Here is a 15183-nt window from a genome sequence, read left to right as displayed (position 1 = left end):
TGGATCGTGCTGTCTCTGGATGTTTAGGGATGCGGTTGAAAAACAACGCTCAAAATGTATAAGAAACACTACTAAATATATTTTACTTTATTTGTGCAAGCGTCTCGCACGAGTGGTTACAGGCGACTGACTCGTTTCTCCTCTCTTCCCTTTCGCCCCGCCAGCTATAAGAATGACATCTATTGCATTGACTTACAAGCTAGTTATATTATCACATCCATGAGCGCTATCGGCCCTAAATCGCGAACTACGAGTTCGGACATCCCGCGCCCCTTGAAAGGCCGCTTTCAATGAATAATCTTATAATGAGTATTATACTAAATAAGTATTTCCTTTATATACGTATAAAATAAAATAATAATAAAAAAAAATAATAATAATACGCGTCTTAATACTAATCAGTCTCGCGTAAAATGAGTTACAATCATATAGTCTTTAAAATTTGGTTGAGTTTTACATGGTTTCGTTCAAGGGTAATACGCAAATTTTTCCCAGCGATCGTTTCAATATTCCACTGACTGTCTTTACGCTTACCACACGTACTACTCCATCCTTACCAGGATGAATTTCCATTACGCGACCAAAACGCCATTGCTGTGGCGGTGTATGATCCTCCTTTAATATTACCATGGTACCTAGTTTAATCTTTGACGGCGTGTCAATTTTCCATTTGCTACGATGCTGCAGACTCGACACATATTCCTTATTCCATCGGGACCAAAAGTGTTGAACGAGCTGCTGTAGACGCTGATACTGATTCAATCGATTAGTAGATAATTCTGTGACGGAGTTTTGTGGTAACGCTGTGAGTGGCTCACCAATTAAAAAATGTCCCGGCGTTAATATTTCCATGTCATTTGGATCGTTTGATATCGGCATTAATGGTCGAGAATTCATAATTGCTTCAATTTGCGTGATCACTGTGTACAATTCTTCGAATGTTAGATGGGCCTGGCCCACTATTCTCTTAATATGATATTTCGCGCTCTTTACCGCCGCCTCCCATATGCCTCCAAAATTTGGAGCATGTGGTGGAGTAAAATGCCACGTTATTAAATTTTGGGTACAAAATTTTATAAATTTGTCATTCTTGTCCATGCATTTTAACCATTTAGCGATTTCGTTCAATTCTTTGTTCGCACCAACAAAATTAGTGGCGTTGTCAGAATATATATGACGGCACAATCCGCGTCGCGATACAAATCGTTTTAACGCGTTTAAAAACGAATCGCTCGTTAAATCGCCAACGATCTCCAGATGTACAGCCTTGGTCGAGAAACAGACGAATACGCATAAGTAACATTTGATAATCTTTTTATTTCTAAGCTTACCGTCTTTAATTACTAAGGGTCCTGCAAAATCTATACCGATCACTGCAAATGGCTTGTCAGAGTTAAACCGGGATTCTGGCAGATTTCCCATTTGATATTTCGTGTTCTTCGGATTCACGCGAAAGCAAATTACGCATCGCGAAATTACCTTTCTTACTGTACTACGGCTATTTAGAGGCCAAAAACGCATTCTAATTGCCGCTAATGTACTAGCCAATCCTGCGTGCATTTGTTTTTCATGTTCGTGAATTATAATCATGCGCGTGAATGATTGCTCGGTAGCAACATCGGATGCCTCCGCTCATATGGTAGCTCGGAATATCTTAAACGACCCCCTACTCTTAATATACGATGCTCATCTAAGAATGGATTTAGTGACAGTATTCTGCTATTTGCACGTATTGTTTCTTTGCGTTCTAAGTCATTGATTTCAGGCGCAAAATGCATGGATTGCATCATTCTAACCAGCGTGAATAATGATTCGTTCAATTCATTGACCGATAACAGTCCGGTACATTTCTGCCTCCCCCTTACGTTTTTAATAAATCGCAAGCAATAGGCTGTAACGCGAAGTAATTTCATGTATGATGAGAACCGATGAAATAAATCACAACTGAATTTAACCGTAGTGCATACCACCTCATTATCCTTTAACTCGGGAAGGACTGTAGTTTGAGGAACAGTATTTACGATAGGCCAGGCCTCAGATTTGAGTTTCAACCACGGTGGCCCGTGCCACCACAACCGAGTTGTTGCTAGCTTGCCTAGACTCATCCCCCTTGTTATGATATCCGCGGGATTTTCGTCACTCACCACATGAGACCAACGATTGACGTCAGTAAGTCGCTGTATTTCAGCAGTTCGATTTGCTACGAATGTTTTTAACCGGCTGGGTTCAGTGGTAACCCATGATAAAACAATGGTGGAATCGCACCAATAGAAGCTATCACAATGTTGACTATCAAGACGACTTAAAGCCTCTACTACTTGTTGATGCAATCGCGCTAAAAGTAACGCACCACACAACTCGAGCCGCGGTAAACTTACCGTTTTTAACGGGGCCACGCGTGATTTAGCGCATAAGATTTTAGACGTGATATTACCAGCTTCGTCTTCTGATCTAACATATATGCATGCGCCGTAGGCTACTTCCGAGGCGTCGCTAAATCCGTGTAATTGTACACTATGATACCGTTGACCCCATGCGCATCTGGGTATCGAAATTTCGTTCATGTTTTTCATACCCTCGAAAAATTGATTCCATATCGTGAATATCTCAAGGGGCAACGACTCGTCCCAACCGATTCCTGCCTTCCAAATTTTTTGCATGATAATTTTCCCTATGACGATCGTCGGACTAATTAATCCTAACGGATCAAACAACTGCGCTATAAATGATAATATTTTTCTCTTAGTAACCTTAGTCGATTTATTACTTATGTTGCTTGCCTGATAATGTAATGTATCGTTACTAGTATTCCATGACAGACCAAGTGTCTTCGAATTGACTTCCTGAGGCAGTTGTATCTGATCAGTACTCGGTTCCGCTTGTAATGACTCAATTATTTTTTCATTGTTGCTATTCCATTTATGTAGTTGAAAACATCCGCTGCTTAGTACTGTGTTTATATTATGAACCAGATCTTTCGCGCTCTTGATTGTATCGGATCCTGAGATTAGATCATCTACGTAAAAGTCCATTAGAATAATGTTACATGCCTCAGGGTACGCGTCCCGTTTGTCTATTGCTGTTTGATGAAGAGCTCGTATAGCCTCAAATGAAGCCGACGCTGTACCGTATGTTAGCGTATTTAATTTAAAATGCCGTACAGGTTCCCTTTCATTTGGGCGCCATATAATTCTCTGATAGTTACGATGCGGTTCATAAACATTGACCTGTCTGTACATCTTTCTTACATCAGCTGTAAACACATATTTGTGCACTCTAAAACGAACTAATATTGCGAACAAACTATCTTGTATAATCGGGCCAGTCATCAATACGTCATTCAACGATAAATTAGAAGATGTCCTTGCTGATGCATCGAATACCACGCGTACTCTTGTAGTTGTGCTCGATTCCTTCACCACACTATGGTGAGGCAAATAATAGACCGAGTTAAGATCCTTCTCCTCAGGGGTAATTTCTGTCATGTGACCGAGTTGTTGATATTCGTTCATAAAATTTAAATATTGTTTTTTAAGATCCGGATCTTTAGCTAACCGCCGTTCTAATGCGTAAAATCGTTTAATTGTCATATTTAAAGAATCCCCGAGTTCATTTACATTTGTTCGAAACGGTAATTGTACTGTGAATCGACCTTGCTCATCGCGTTCCGCGGTTTTAACGAATAATGCTTCGCATTCAGATTCCTCTCGTGTATATTTTGGTGCTGTGAAACATTCCTCTATCTCCCAGAAACGCTCTAAATTGTCGCGCACTTCTTGGATGGTGCTGACCTGACACAGGGATACTGTTTCCTTGCACATAGGTGCCATAGGTCCCGATATGACCCACCCTAATCTCGTTTTTTGAAGGAATGGCCTTCCCTTACCTAATTGAATTTGTCCTGCACAAAGAAGTTCCCAAAAAATACCCGCGCCTAACAGTAGATCTATCCTATCGGGATAATTAAAACGCGGATCCGCTAATGATAGATCATCCGGTATGTTTAATGTTGAAATATTATAAAATTTGTTTGGCAATTCTTGCGTGATGTTTTCAACTACCAAGAATGACAATTCGGCCCTATAATCATTGTAAAACGACTTAACGGAGGCATTGATTTTATGTGAAATGGTCGTTACACTTTGATTGATTCCGCAAACCGGAAGCTTTATAGGCGTCCCCGCGACACCTAATTTTTGAGACAAACGTTTTGTAACAAAATTTGACTGCGATCCATTATCTAATAGAGCCCTGCATTGATGAGGCTTACCATTGTTGTCGAATATGACAATCCTGGCCGTCGCTAACAGTATATATGAATTATTGTTTATTTGTAATGCATGTGTGGCCACCGCCGATTCCTTTACGCTGTTTTCACTGTTCGTATTAGCAGTCGAATGATCGTCTCTCTCATTTTCGCCTTTGGAGTCACTGAAATGTAATAACGTGTTGTGCCTACCGCTACATTTTTTACAACCACCTGCCTTGCAATCTCTACTAAAATGGTTACTTCTCAAGCAATTCGTACATAATTTTAGTTTCTTGACTTGTGTTAATCGCTTATCTACCGATAAGTTTAATAAATCCTTGCATGAATATATGTTATGCGAACCCTTACAAAATAAGCATTTTGCAAGGTTTGATGCTAAACACGTCAATGTGCCTAACCTTGTTTTATCCTTATTTTCTTTATTTCCAATTTGTTTGTTCGTCTGTTTATCGTCTCTTGCTAATTTTTCAAGAAATTGACAACGTTCGTTTAAAAAAGCCTTGAAACTATTGGTGGTTGGTAATTCGCTATGCTTGACCGTTGCCTTTTCCCATTCCCTACGCGTTATCGTATCTAACTTTGACGTAATAAGAAAAATGATCATCGAATCCCATTCATCGACCGGTTGTCCCAAGGACCTTAGAGCTCGCAAATGTTGTGACATGCTATCAATGAGGCTTCTAAGAGATGTGTGTGAATCTTTAATTACCTGTGATAATTCGAATAAAGCCCTTACGTGACTATGTATTATAATGTTTTTGTTTTCGAACCTTTGTCTTAAGATATCCCGAGCGACCTCATAATTCGCGTCCGATACCTCTAATGTATCTAATGCTTGAGCGGCCTCTCCACTCAAGCATGACTTTAAATAATAAAATTTTTGCGTGATATTCAACGTATTGTTGTTATGAATTATCGCATTGAATGTATCGTTAAACTGTATCCATTTACTGTATTCTCCGTTGAACTCTGGCAATTTCAATATGGGCAAATTTACGTTTTGATTAGCGCACGTGTGATTCGCTTGTGGCTGTACATCTGAACTCGCTTGTTGTGATCCCGCATGTTTAAGCTGTCTCGCCCTACCTATTACATTAAAATATGCTGTTTCGAACGCATCGCGATGCTCAGATTGCGTTTCGGTGTCATCCTCTAACTCGATTTCCGTTTGTATTTTGTCAAAATCTGCCCATAAATCTTCAGCCTTCTCTAGTCGCGCAGTTAATTCCGTCAAGTTTCTCGAATCATTAAATCTGTCAATATATGTTGTGAATTTCGATAATTGACTTTTGATAATGCCGCGTTTCTTTTTTAACATACTGATCGTTCGCTCATCCGCCATACCGACTCGTGTTGTACGCGAATACAATGTGCCTTAACTCGACAGTGATCACGCAATTATGCGCGTAAATGATACAAATGATATAGGTGAACCACTCTGCTTACGTGCCGCGATCGCAAATGACCTCGGGTCCCGCTGTCCTGACGTGCCGTGAACTCGAATTCTTTGCTGCTAAGGCCGCTGGTGTGTCGTTCCCGCCAATTCCTTTGATGCTACTATGGCTGCCGACGTGTCGCACCCGCGTCCCTTGTGGCTGCTATGGCCGCCGCCGTGTGTCTTCCGCTTCTCACGCGGTTGATATGGCTACTCGCCCTTGCTGGAAGTTTGATGCCGGCGCACGTGCCCTTGGCTTGCACGACGCCTTATGATTACTGCGTTGAACAGTCTTGTTCAGCCGGCCTTCGATTACGATGCCTTCTATCGTTTTGCGTTATCGTTACGCTGCGTAGAATCGCAAATCTTTGTTGTGGACTTACGATTCCGTGCGTACGATTATTGTCTTGCGTATGTTTGCATCAACGAATGTGCTGAATTGCAGATCCGCCTGCCTGATTCTGCTTTGAGAGCTCACTCGTGTGGATTTCTCGACGTTTCTATGCCACGCCGTACTTCCGATTGTTGCTTGCACAAACTTGTTCTTTATTACTTCTGAATATCCGGCTCGAAGGACCAATGTTTCGTTCAATGATCCGAATGGATCGTGCTGTCTCTGGATGTTTAGGGATGCGGTTGAAAAACAACGCTCAAAATGTATAAGAAACACTACTAAATATATTTTACTTTATTTGTGCAAGCGTCTCGCACGAGTGGTTACAGGCGACTGACTCGTTTCTCCTCTCTTCCCTTTCGCCCCGCCAGCTATAAGAATGACATCTATTGCATTGACTTACAAGCTAGTTATATTATCACATCCATGAGCGCTATCGGCCCTAAATCGCGAACTACGAGTTCGGACATATATCATGTAATGTAACAAGTACAATTGTTTACTATTTTTTATTAATATCACTTAGTATATTTTATAGCTTCTTTATATAAGGTTAATATTATCAGTCTTTCTCAATATAATAATAGGGTTGTTTTTTATTCCTACACTGCTGCACTAGTACAATAAGTTAGAATGAAAAAAATATATTTGTTTTATTCTAACTTATTGCACCAGTACAGTAGTGCAGGAATAAAAACCTAATATTATCAGTCTTATCTTACTGTTAAGTGTTTAGTACACCAAATTAAAAATAAAATTTATTTCTATTAAATGTTAGATGATGTTTTTTTGTTGCACCTCTCTTTGTAATCTGTGCTCTTGTAATAACAACTCTTTTTCTAATATCTGTATTTCTAATTCTTCTTTCCTTAATCGTCTACTTAAGATTTGCATTTCTATTTCACTTTTTGCTTTAAAATCTTCTGTCATACATTCTGCAAGCTTGATTTTTGATTCTGTTAACATGTCAAATTGTAACTTTTTTGAAGTAACAGTATCTTCATTTTTCTTATATGGTTTGTCTTGTCTATTGAGTTTTCTCGATTTATATTGCTCATCTATAACATTGGCTTTGACTTGAAGTGGAGTACTTATTTTTTGTTTTAATATTTGTACTGCGGATGTTTTCTGTACATCTTGCTTTTCTGGTTTTGTTCTATTTTGGGTATTATTCTTTTTAAGAAAGTGTTGTTTATTATTCGTAAACTACAACAAAAAAGTATATGAAAATAAAAATAAATAGCGTAATATATTACATTTCTATGTACATGAAATTTTTGTTCATACTTACAAACGGGCTATTTCCGTTAACATCTGATGCACTCTCGTTATCAATTATGTCATCATTTTCCTTATTATATGTTGTCATTTCATGTGCATCGTTATCAAACGAATCTTGTTTTATATCACCATTATTTTGTTGTAGGTACTACAAATTCATATTAATTTGTCTTTAATTCATTTGAAAAATGTATATAGTATACACACATTGTAACATATTTTAATACTCACCTGTAAAAGATCTTGATCATTGTAGTCATCAAGCCACTCCTCCATTTCAGTAGTATCTGATAACGTCTCACATGAATTTGTCTTTGTAGCTTTTTTGTTGCACACATTTGCACTTTGTTCTGTATAAACATTATATACATACATGAATATAATTTAACACATTCTTAGCTTTTTTACATATATTATTAACTAGTAAAAGTAACGATATCTCTTGTTCTAATAAATTTCAAAATTAGGAAGGATCGTAACATCGCTTAAATTTATACTGTTCATATATTATATATATATATATATATTTTTTTTTTTACCTTCTATAGCATCACTATCGTAAGTATTTATGATGCCTTCAACAGAAGGTTTAATAATGTCACGTATACGTTCCATCAATATATTTGATTGGAATTCACATGGCCCTCCACCTAGTTTTACAAACATAATTTACTATTACAGTATACACAGTATTACTTATAAAAAATTATGTACGTCTACAAATTATAAAATAATCATTTTGATATTTAATATCCCTATAGTTTTACACCAAAATATCAAGCAATATTTTACTTACCAGTTTTATATAATTTCATCCTTTCATCAGCAAAAAATTTTCGTGTCTTTTTTTAGATTCTCCCAACAACTTTTTAGAACTTCCGCATTTCTAAATTCTGTTGAAGAAGATGTACTATTGTAATCATTTTCTATTAGCTTCCAACACTTTTCTTTATCTTTTGAGGTTACTCCATCAGTTCTTTTATTTTCTATAATATTTTTATATTTTAACATTACTTCTGTTAAAATTAGTTTTTCCTTTTCGGAAAAATTTTGCGCACGTTTTCGTTGCACACTTAATTTTCTTTCACTCATTTTTCTTATAATAATTATGCACTTATGATAATTGTACGCTTTTTTTATAAGATATGTATCACAGTTCCGTTAGAACAATTATTGAACCAATCAACGTTCTACATTCTAGTGCTTCCAGAGTTACATCAAACATGCTATAAGTTTAGTTAAACGTTCCAGATACTTCACTCGTAGAAACCAATCAATATTAAACTAAGAGTTAATTTTAACCGAAGTTTCACTAAACCATAGTTAACCCCAAGTTGGTAGAAACGGGCATAAGTCTATTACTAAATTGCTCCGGCATCATATTATTTAAGATCTTAAAAATAAACATGCACATATTGTAATACAGCCTTTGTCTTATGGTCATTAATTACAACGCTTGGTGCATACATTTGACTTTGGTACGTCTGTCACATTGCAATATGACGCTCATGGCTCTATTTTGCGCTATTTGGAGCCTACTTAACTGTGTATCTCCCATATCTATTAGTAGCGTCGCACAATACTCGAAAGTGAGGTGCTATAATTGTCTTGTATATCGTACATCTAGTGTAAGCCGAGATAAAGTTCCCTATTCTATTTAAAAAACTTATTTTCTTTAGCATGTAATCACAGTGACCGCTGAATCTAAGTCTATCATCAATAATTATGCCCAAGTACTTCATTATTTCTGCGCGCTCAATCTCATTTCCATCCAAACATCTCACAATAATATTGCCTCTCAATTCTTTCCTTATACCTCTAACTAACATATATTTTGTTTTCCCCGCATTCATCTTCAGTTTATTAATATTCATCCATTCCTCCACTACGTTAAATGCAATATTCAATTTCCTCTCTATCTCCGCACTACTCTCACCTGTTACATATATTAACGTATCGTCCGCAAACATTTTTATATTACACACCTCCGAGCAAACGTTAACAATATCATTCATATATATTATAAACAACAATGGGCTCAATACCGAACCCTGTGGCATTCTATATTCCGTAGTTAGTATCTTAGACCATCTATCATTAAATTGAACTTGTTGCATTCTATCTTTTAAGTACGACCTAAACCATTCTAGAACTGTTCTTGTAATACCATACTGGTATAAATTCTCTAATAATCTTCCTCTATCAATTGTCTCGAAAGCCCGTTTAAGATCTACAAAAATAACTCCTACTATTTGTCTCTCACTAATAATCAATTTCCATTCATCTATAACTGTTTGAATTGCTGTTTCACACGAATAATTTTTTCTAAAGCCCGACTGATGTTCCGTTATAATTTTATTACTTTCTAGGTAGACCTCAATTTGCTTTTTAACTATTATCTCTAATACTTTTTCATATATTGGTAATATATTAATAGGCCTATAATCACTTGCCCTCTTAGGTTTCTCTACTTTTGGTATTGGAATTATCGTGGATGTTTTTCACTCTATCAAGAAACAACCCTCAATCAATGACTTATTTATTATATCACAATATTCCTCTTCTATGACACAAAATACCGTTTTTAATATATCACTAGTTATTACTTCTTCGGTACCTTTCTTTTTTGGTAATTTCCTAATGATTTTTCTTATTTGTTCTGTCGTAATTGATTCAAATTTTTCTAGCTCTCCCTTCTTTTCAATACAATAAATAGTTCTCTTATTTGTGCTTGTTGTATAATTCTTATCTATAGATTTTATTATGTCTTTAATACTTTGTATATAATATAAGTTAAATTTATCAGCTATATCACACTCTATATTATTGTCTAATATTTCAAAATCTATTTTTCCTACAACTTTCGCGCCTATTGGTCCTCCTTTAATAATTTCTTTTAATGATTTCCACATAGTTGTGGGATTGTTACTATTATGATCAATCATGTTTTCATAATATTCTTTTTTCTTTGTTCTAATTAAACTAACTACTGCATTTCTTTCTATTTTAAATTGTTGCCAGTTTTGTTCCGTGCTATCGTACAGTGCTTTTCTATAAGCCTCATCTCTTCTAGTCACTAGCTCTTCTACTTCCTTTGAATACCATTTTTTCCCTTCCCATATTTTCGGTATTCTAAAAATTTTTTTAGGTGCTGAGATGTCTAGCGCATCTACAATACTATTAATTAAATTCTTTGCCTTTACATTAATATCTAACTGATTAATATCTAAATCATATCCTTTTTTTTAAATTACTCTCCACTAGCTTAATAAACTCATCCGCATTATATTTACTATAATCCCTGCCACTGAATTCTTTATATTTATTTACAATCTTGTTCATATTTATCACAACTTTTATCCACGCATGATCCGTTATCTTAGGTTCGTACTTGACTTCTACATTTATATCTTTATTCGCAAAAACTAGATCTATAATTGTTTTACTATTTTCGGTAACTCTCGTTGGTTTATCCACATACTGCTTCATACCTAGACTTTGCATAGTCGTTAGTAGTTTATTTGTATAATAAGAGTCTGTCATACAATCTATATTAAAGTCTCCTAATATTATACACTCTTCTTTTATCGTTAATTCTTCTACTATCTCCTCTAAGAATCCTATAAACTCTCCATGTGACGCACTCGGTGAATGATATATTACCATTAACACTCCTTTAAACAATTTCTCTTTTACTTCTATTGCAACGCATCACACAATCCTTTCTAATTTTTTCAATACTACTATTTCATACTTGATATCGTTTCTTACATACAGAGCAACCCCCCAAAGAGAGAGAGAGGGAGAGGGAGGGAGAGAGAGAGAGAGGGAGAGAGAAATACACACATGCATATATATGTACAAACATGCTCATATGTATACTATACGTACATACATGTGTGTTGACATTACTGGTCCCGAATTTTTTGCTTAATATTTAGCTTGTGTATCTCAATTGTTAAGGTGACGATTCTGACGCGATCACAATAGTAAAGTACATTAGAAAAATTAATTGCTGCATTGACTTTGGTATCAAAGTGATTGTGTATCTGTTTTTAAAATATCCCGAATTTTTTACTTAATATTTAATTTTTCTGCTCTAAAACGAAAATAATCGTCTATTTATTTGCTCTGAAAATATTTTGGTCACGAATTTTTTTGCTTAGTATTTAACTAACAATTTAATTGTTAAGTTATGGGTGTTGAGGCGTTGACGGGACAAAAAATTCGAGACCAGGATGTTTTAAAAAAAGATAAGTAGACAATCATTTTGATTTCAAAGTCGCAGCAATTAGTTTAAAAAAAAACTTTACTCTTGTGAGCGCGTCAGTACCGCCATCTTAACAATTGAGTTACATAAGCTAAATATTAAGCAAAAAAATTTGGGATCAGGATATTTTAAAAACAGATAAAGACAATTATTTTGATACCAAGCTTAATGCAGCAACTAATTTTTTAAGGGTTTACTTATGTATGTGCTTTATTGTGTCCCCTTGAGCTTTACAATCTTTGTTTTACATATAAAAACTCGAACTTAATCACTAACTTACACTAACTTGATACTACTTTCCCTACTTACTCCGCAACTATCGTATATTAACCATATCATTCACCTCTACATCTCCCAACACGCTGTTACAACCACATCTATATTTACAATCATCTCTGTCTCAATTTAATATATACAATAGTATAAACAACTCTCACGCTAGCACAATCCTTCCCTTCTCTTGTATGCATCCTCTTATCCTCTCACTCGCTGAGTGCTTTCTCGCCATATTCATCTTGTTGTGGCCCTTTGGTGGATCGAGGGCCACAGGTATTTGGGATCGTCCGTCGATACTCCTCGGGTCAGGTTTCTTGAGAGATTGTAGCCAATTGTCGTATAACAATGTGTATATATTTTCTATCTTGATTACACTGAGTTACACTGACTTAATTCGTTAATACCCGTGACAAATATAAAAGAATGAGCGACATACGTTTGTCGCTGTATAATGTGTAGCAAAGCCCGCTCGTTGTCTGTACCTCGGTGTTTATATACACCGATTTTTGGTGTATAATCGGGGAAGGTACTTCCCGGTCACTGGCCTTTAGTCAATGTTCTTGCTTAGCCAGCAATTGCTAGCTATGCAGATTCCACTCCAAAATTAGGAGATTTTGGGTGTTGTTTATTAAGCAATCGGGTGCATTGCCCGGTATGTAGGCCGGGCGGTGTCCGCGCGCGAGGTGTCATTTGACACCTTATATCGCTTGCGACATTTCTTGTGTGAGTGCATCACACTCACAACAATCTACTCTCTTCCTTCCTATCCCCTCTCTCTTTCCTACTTTCTATCTTCTCTATTTCTAAAGCACAGCCTAATTACACATCTTTATTATGCATCCTGATTTACGCATTTTAATTACCTATCCACTCCGCAACTACCCTTTATTAACAATATCATCCACTTCTACATCTCCCAGCACGCTGTCACAACCACCTCTATATTTACAACCATCTCTATCTCAATCCAATATTTTAAAATAGTATAAACAACTCCAACAGTATTGTTAATATGCCAGTATTCAAAGACTAATGATAAAAAACACTTAGAATGACTAATCTGGCAAATATTTTTTTATTGATGTAATTAAAAAACACAACGTTTCGGCCAGACAATTCCTGGCCCTTATCAAGTGTATCTATAATTTAAAGCAAAAGAACAAATATAAGTACGTCTCGAATCACAAAATAAATTAATCCGAATGAATGAGATTATAAATACCTTGATTAAATTATATTAACGCATTAAAAATCTATCCATGTCAATTTGCATAAATTAGTATTATTACAGGAGACGTGTTGGAAAGCACGTCTGTACAACACAACCTTTGTCTGTGGAATGAGGTGATCGTCGAAAAATGTTAGTCAGATTTAAAAACATACAGTAAGTTTGTTCAAAAATAATTAGTCAAAGGAAGCTAAACAATACTTATAATTCTGTCATATGAAGGATTGAGATTCTCCGTGTATTTTTGTAAATTAATGTTATTAAATTTTTTAATATAAAACAAATTTAAAAAATTTAATAACATTTCGGCGATTTCTCTCTTTTTTTTATGTTTTTCTCGATGTAAAATCTCAGGTTTCGACCAATCAAATTTGTGGTGTAAGGATAATCGGTGATCTGTGACTACGGTATGGTGCGAAGACAAGCTTTTTATGTTATATTGGTGCTCTTTGATTCTAATTTTTATGTGTCGTTTGATCTGACCTATGTATGAGAAATTGCATTCGTTAAAATTAATTTTGTATACAATTTCAGTAGAGTTAATATCTTCAATTTTATCTTTTCTTCTTTTTATTACCCTATCTAATTTTTTGGGCACGGTGTATCGTACATCTATAAACTTATTCAATATACGTCTCATCTCATCGCTCACATGTTAACGTACGGTAAAACAATTGTTTTCACATTATTTATATTTTATTGTTGACCAGTGTGTTAACATTGTTTTTTACAAGGTCGCTTTTTTCTAATAATTTATTTAATCGTCTTTTAATATGTCGATGGATGAATTTTATTGGAAAAGAATTTTTTAACAATAATTCCTTGACAATTTTGATGTTGTGTTTGTGAAACCTTTCGCTAGACAGTAAAATCGCTTGGCACAAGATTGGTGATTGTATTAATTTTATAGGCATTCGGGTGGGACGAGAAATAATTAATATACCGGCCAGAAAATGTCGGTTTCCTAAACCAATTACTTAACAATTTACTGCCTTCTCTAATTACCAAGACATTGAGAAAGTTCAAGGAGTGCTTCTAAATCTTCCATAACGATATCCGCCAATATCGGTGAAAGGGAGGAGCCCATCGGGCTGCCAAAGACTTGCTTATAAAATTTTCCATTGAGAAGCAAGTGGAACTTAAAACGGTGTCAATCGCGTACAGAAATTGAGGTAGGCTTAAATCAGTGGCTCTAGATGAGTTTTTTAAATTACATTAATAAAAAAATATTTGCCAGATTAGTCATCCTAAGTGTTTTTTATCATTAGTATAAACAACTTTCACTCTAGAACAATCCTTTCCTTTGCTCGGATGCATCCTTTCACTCGCTGAATGTCCTTTTCCCATACTCGCTATATTTTCGTTCTTTTTTTTCTCTCATCCTTTTATTCTTACTTCTACTTTCTTTATTTCTAAAACGCAGCCTAATTACACATCCTTACTACGCATCTTGATTACGCATTTTTATTATGCATTCTAATTACGCAATCTATCCCTAGTGACTTCCAAGGTTTGTAGATAAACGACGGGAGGGGAAGAAAGGTTTTCGCATTTTGAGGCTACGAAGTGTATGTGTACGAGAAGAGTGAGTGTAGTAAAGTGGAAGCTGGAGAAGGTGGGGGAAGGTGGAATTGATATATCGTATTGACCCCGCCATGTTAGGGCTAATGTGTAAATATGAATAAGATCTTTTTTCCTCTCCCATCGTTTATCTACAGACCTTGGTAACTTCTTTATCCTTTACATATATTTTTAATCTATATTTCCACACACTTTATTCCAACATCCACTCGTTCCCTCTTCTTCTTTCATCCAATCCCTTACCGCCTCCAACTTCATCTCCCCATCCCAATTAACGTACACTCCCACAATTCCTAGTATTTTCTGCCCAATTTCATCTTTCCCCGTATAATGTCTTCTCCTCCATTTACCCCTTCTGGCCTCTCCCCCCCCCCTCTCTCTTTTCTCTACTTCTTTGCTCTCCTTCTCTAATGTTCGATCTTTTCTTCTTCTCAACTGCACTTATTTC

General features: G+C 35.9%; 3 protein-coding genes across 3 annotated transcripts; all 3 read right to left on the bottom strand.

Moving 5' to 3' along the window:
• Positions 1 to 453: 453 nt before the first annotated feature.
• Positions 454 to 1560, bottom strand: LOC118644997. Its single transcript, XM_036285129.1, has one exon. The coding sequence runs from the start codon at positions 1558 to 1560 to the stop codon at positions 454 to 456; it is 1107 nt and encodes a 368-aa protein (XP_036141022.1).
• A 26-nt stretch (positions 1561 to 1586) lies between these two features.
• On the bottom strand, positions 1587 to 5612 carry LOC118644996. Its single transcript, XM_036285122.1, has one exon. It carries the CDS (start codon positions 5610 to 5612, stop codon positions 1587 to 1589), a length of 4026 nt encoding a protein of 1341 aa, XP_036141015.1.
• A 1242-nt stretch (positions 5613 to 6854) lies between these two features.
• On the bottom strand, positions 6855 to 9210 carry LOC105840256. The gene is made up of 5 exons (XM_036291877.1): positions 8177 to 9210; positions 7920 to 8030; positions 7612 to 7730; positions 7391 to 7528; positions 6855 to 7305 (listed from the first exon to the last, which is right to left on the bottom strand). The coding sequence occupies exons 1-5, from the start codon at positions 8193 to 8195 to the stop codon at positions 6874 to 6876; spliced, it is 819 nt and encodes a 272-aa protein (XP_036147770.1). The 5' UTR covers positions 8196 to 9210; the 3' UTR covers positions 6855 to 6873.
• Positions 9211 to 15183: the final 5973 nt, after the last annotated feature.

This window comes from Monomorium pharaonis, chromosome 1 (genome assembly GCF_013373865.1).
Source record: "Monomorium pharaonis isolate MP-MQ-018 chromosome 1, ASM1337386v2, whole genome shotgun sequence".
Classification (NCBI taxonomy): Eukaryota; Metazoa; Arthropoda; class Insecta; order Hymenoptera; family Formicidae; genus Monomorium; species Monomorium pharaonis.
The sequence above is the reverse complement of the archived record's forward strand: the minus strand, read 5'-3'. Positions and strand labels throughout refer to the sequence as shown.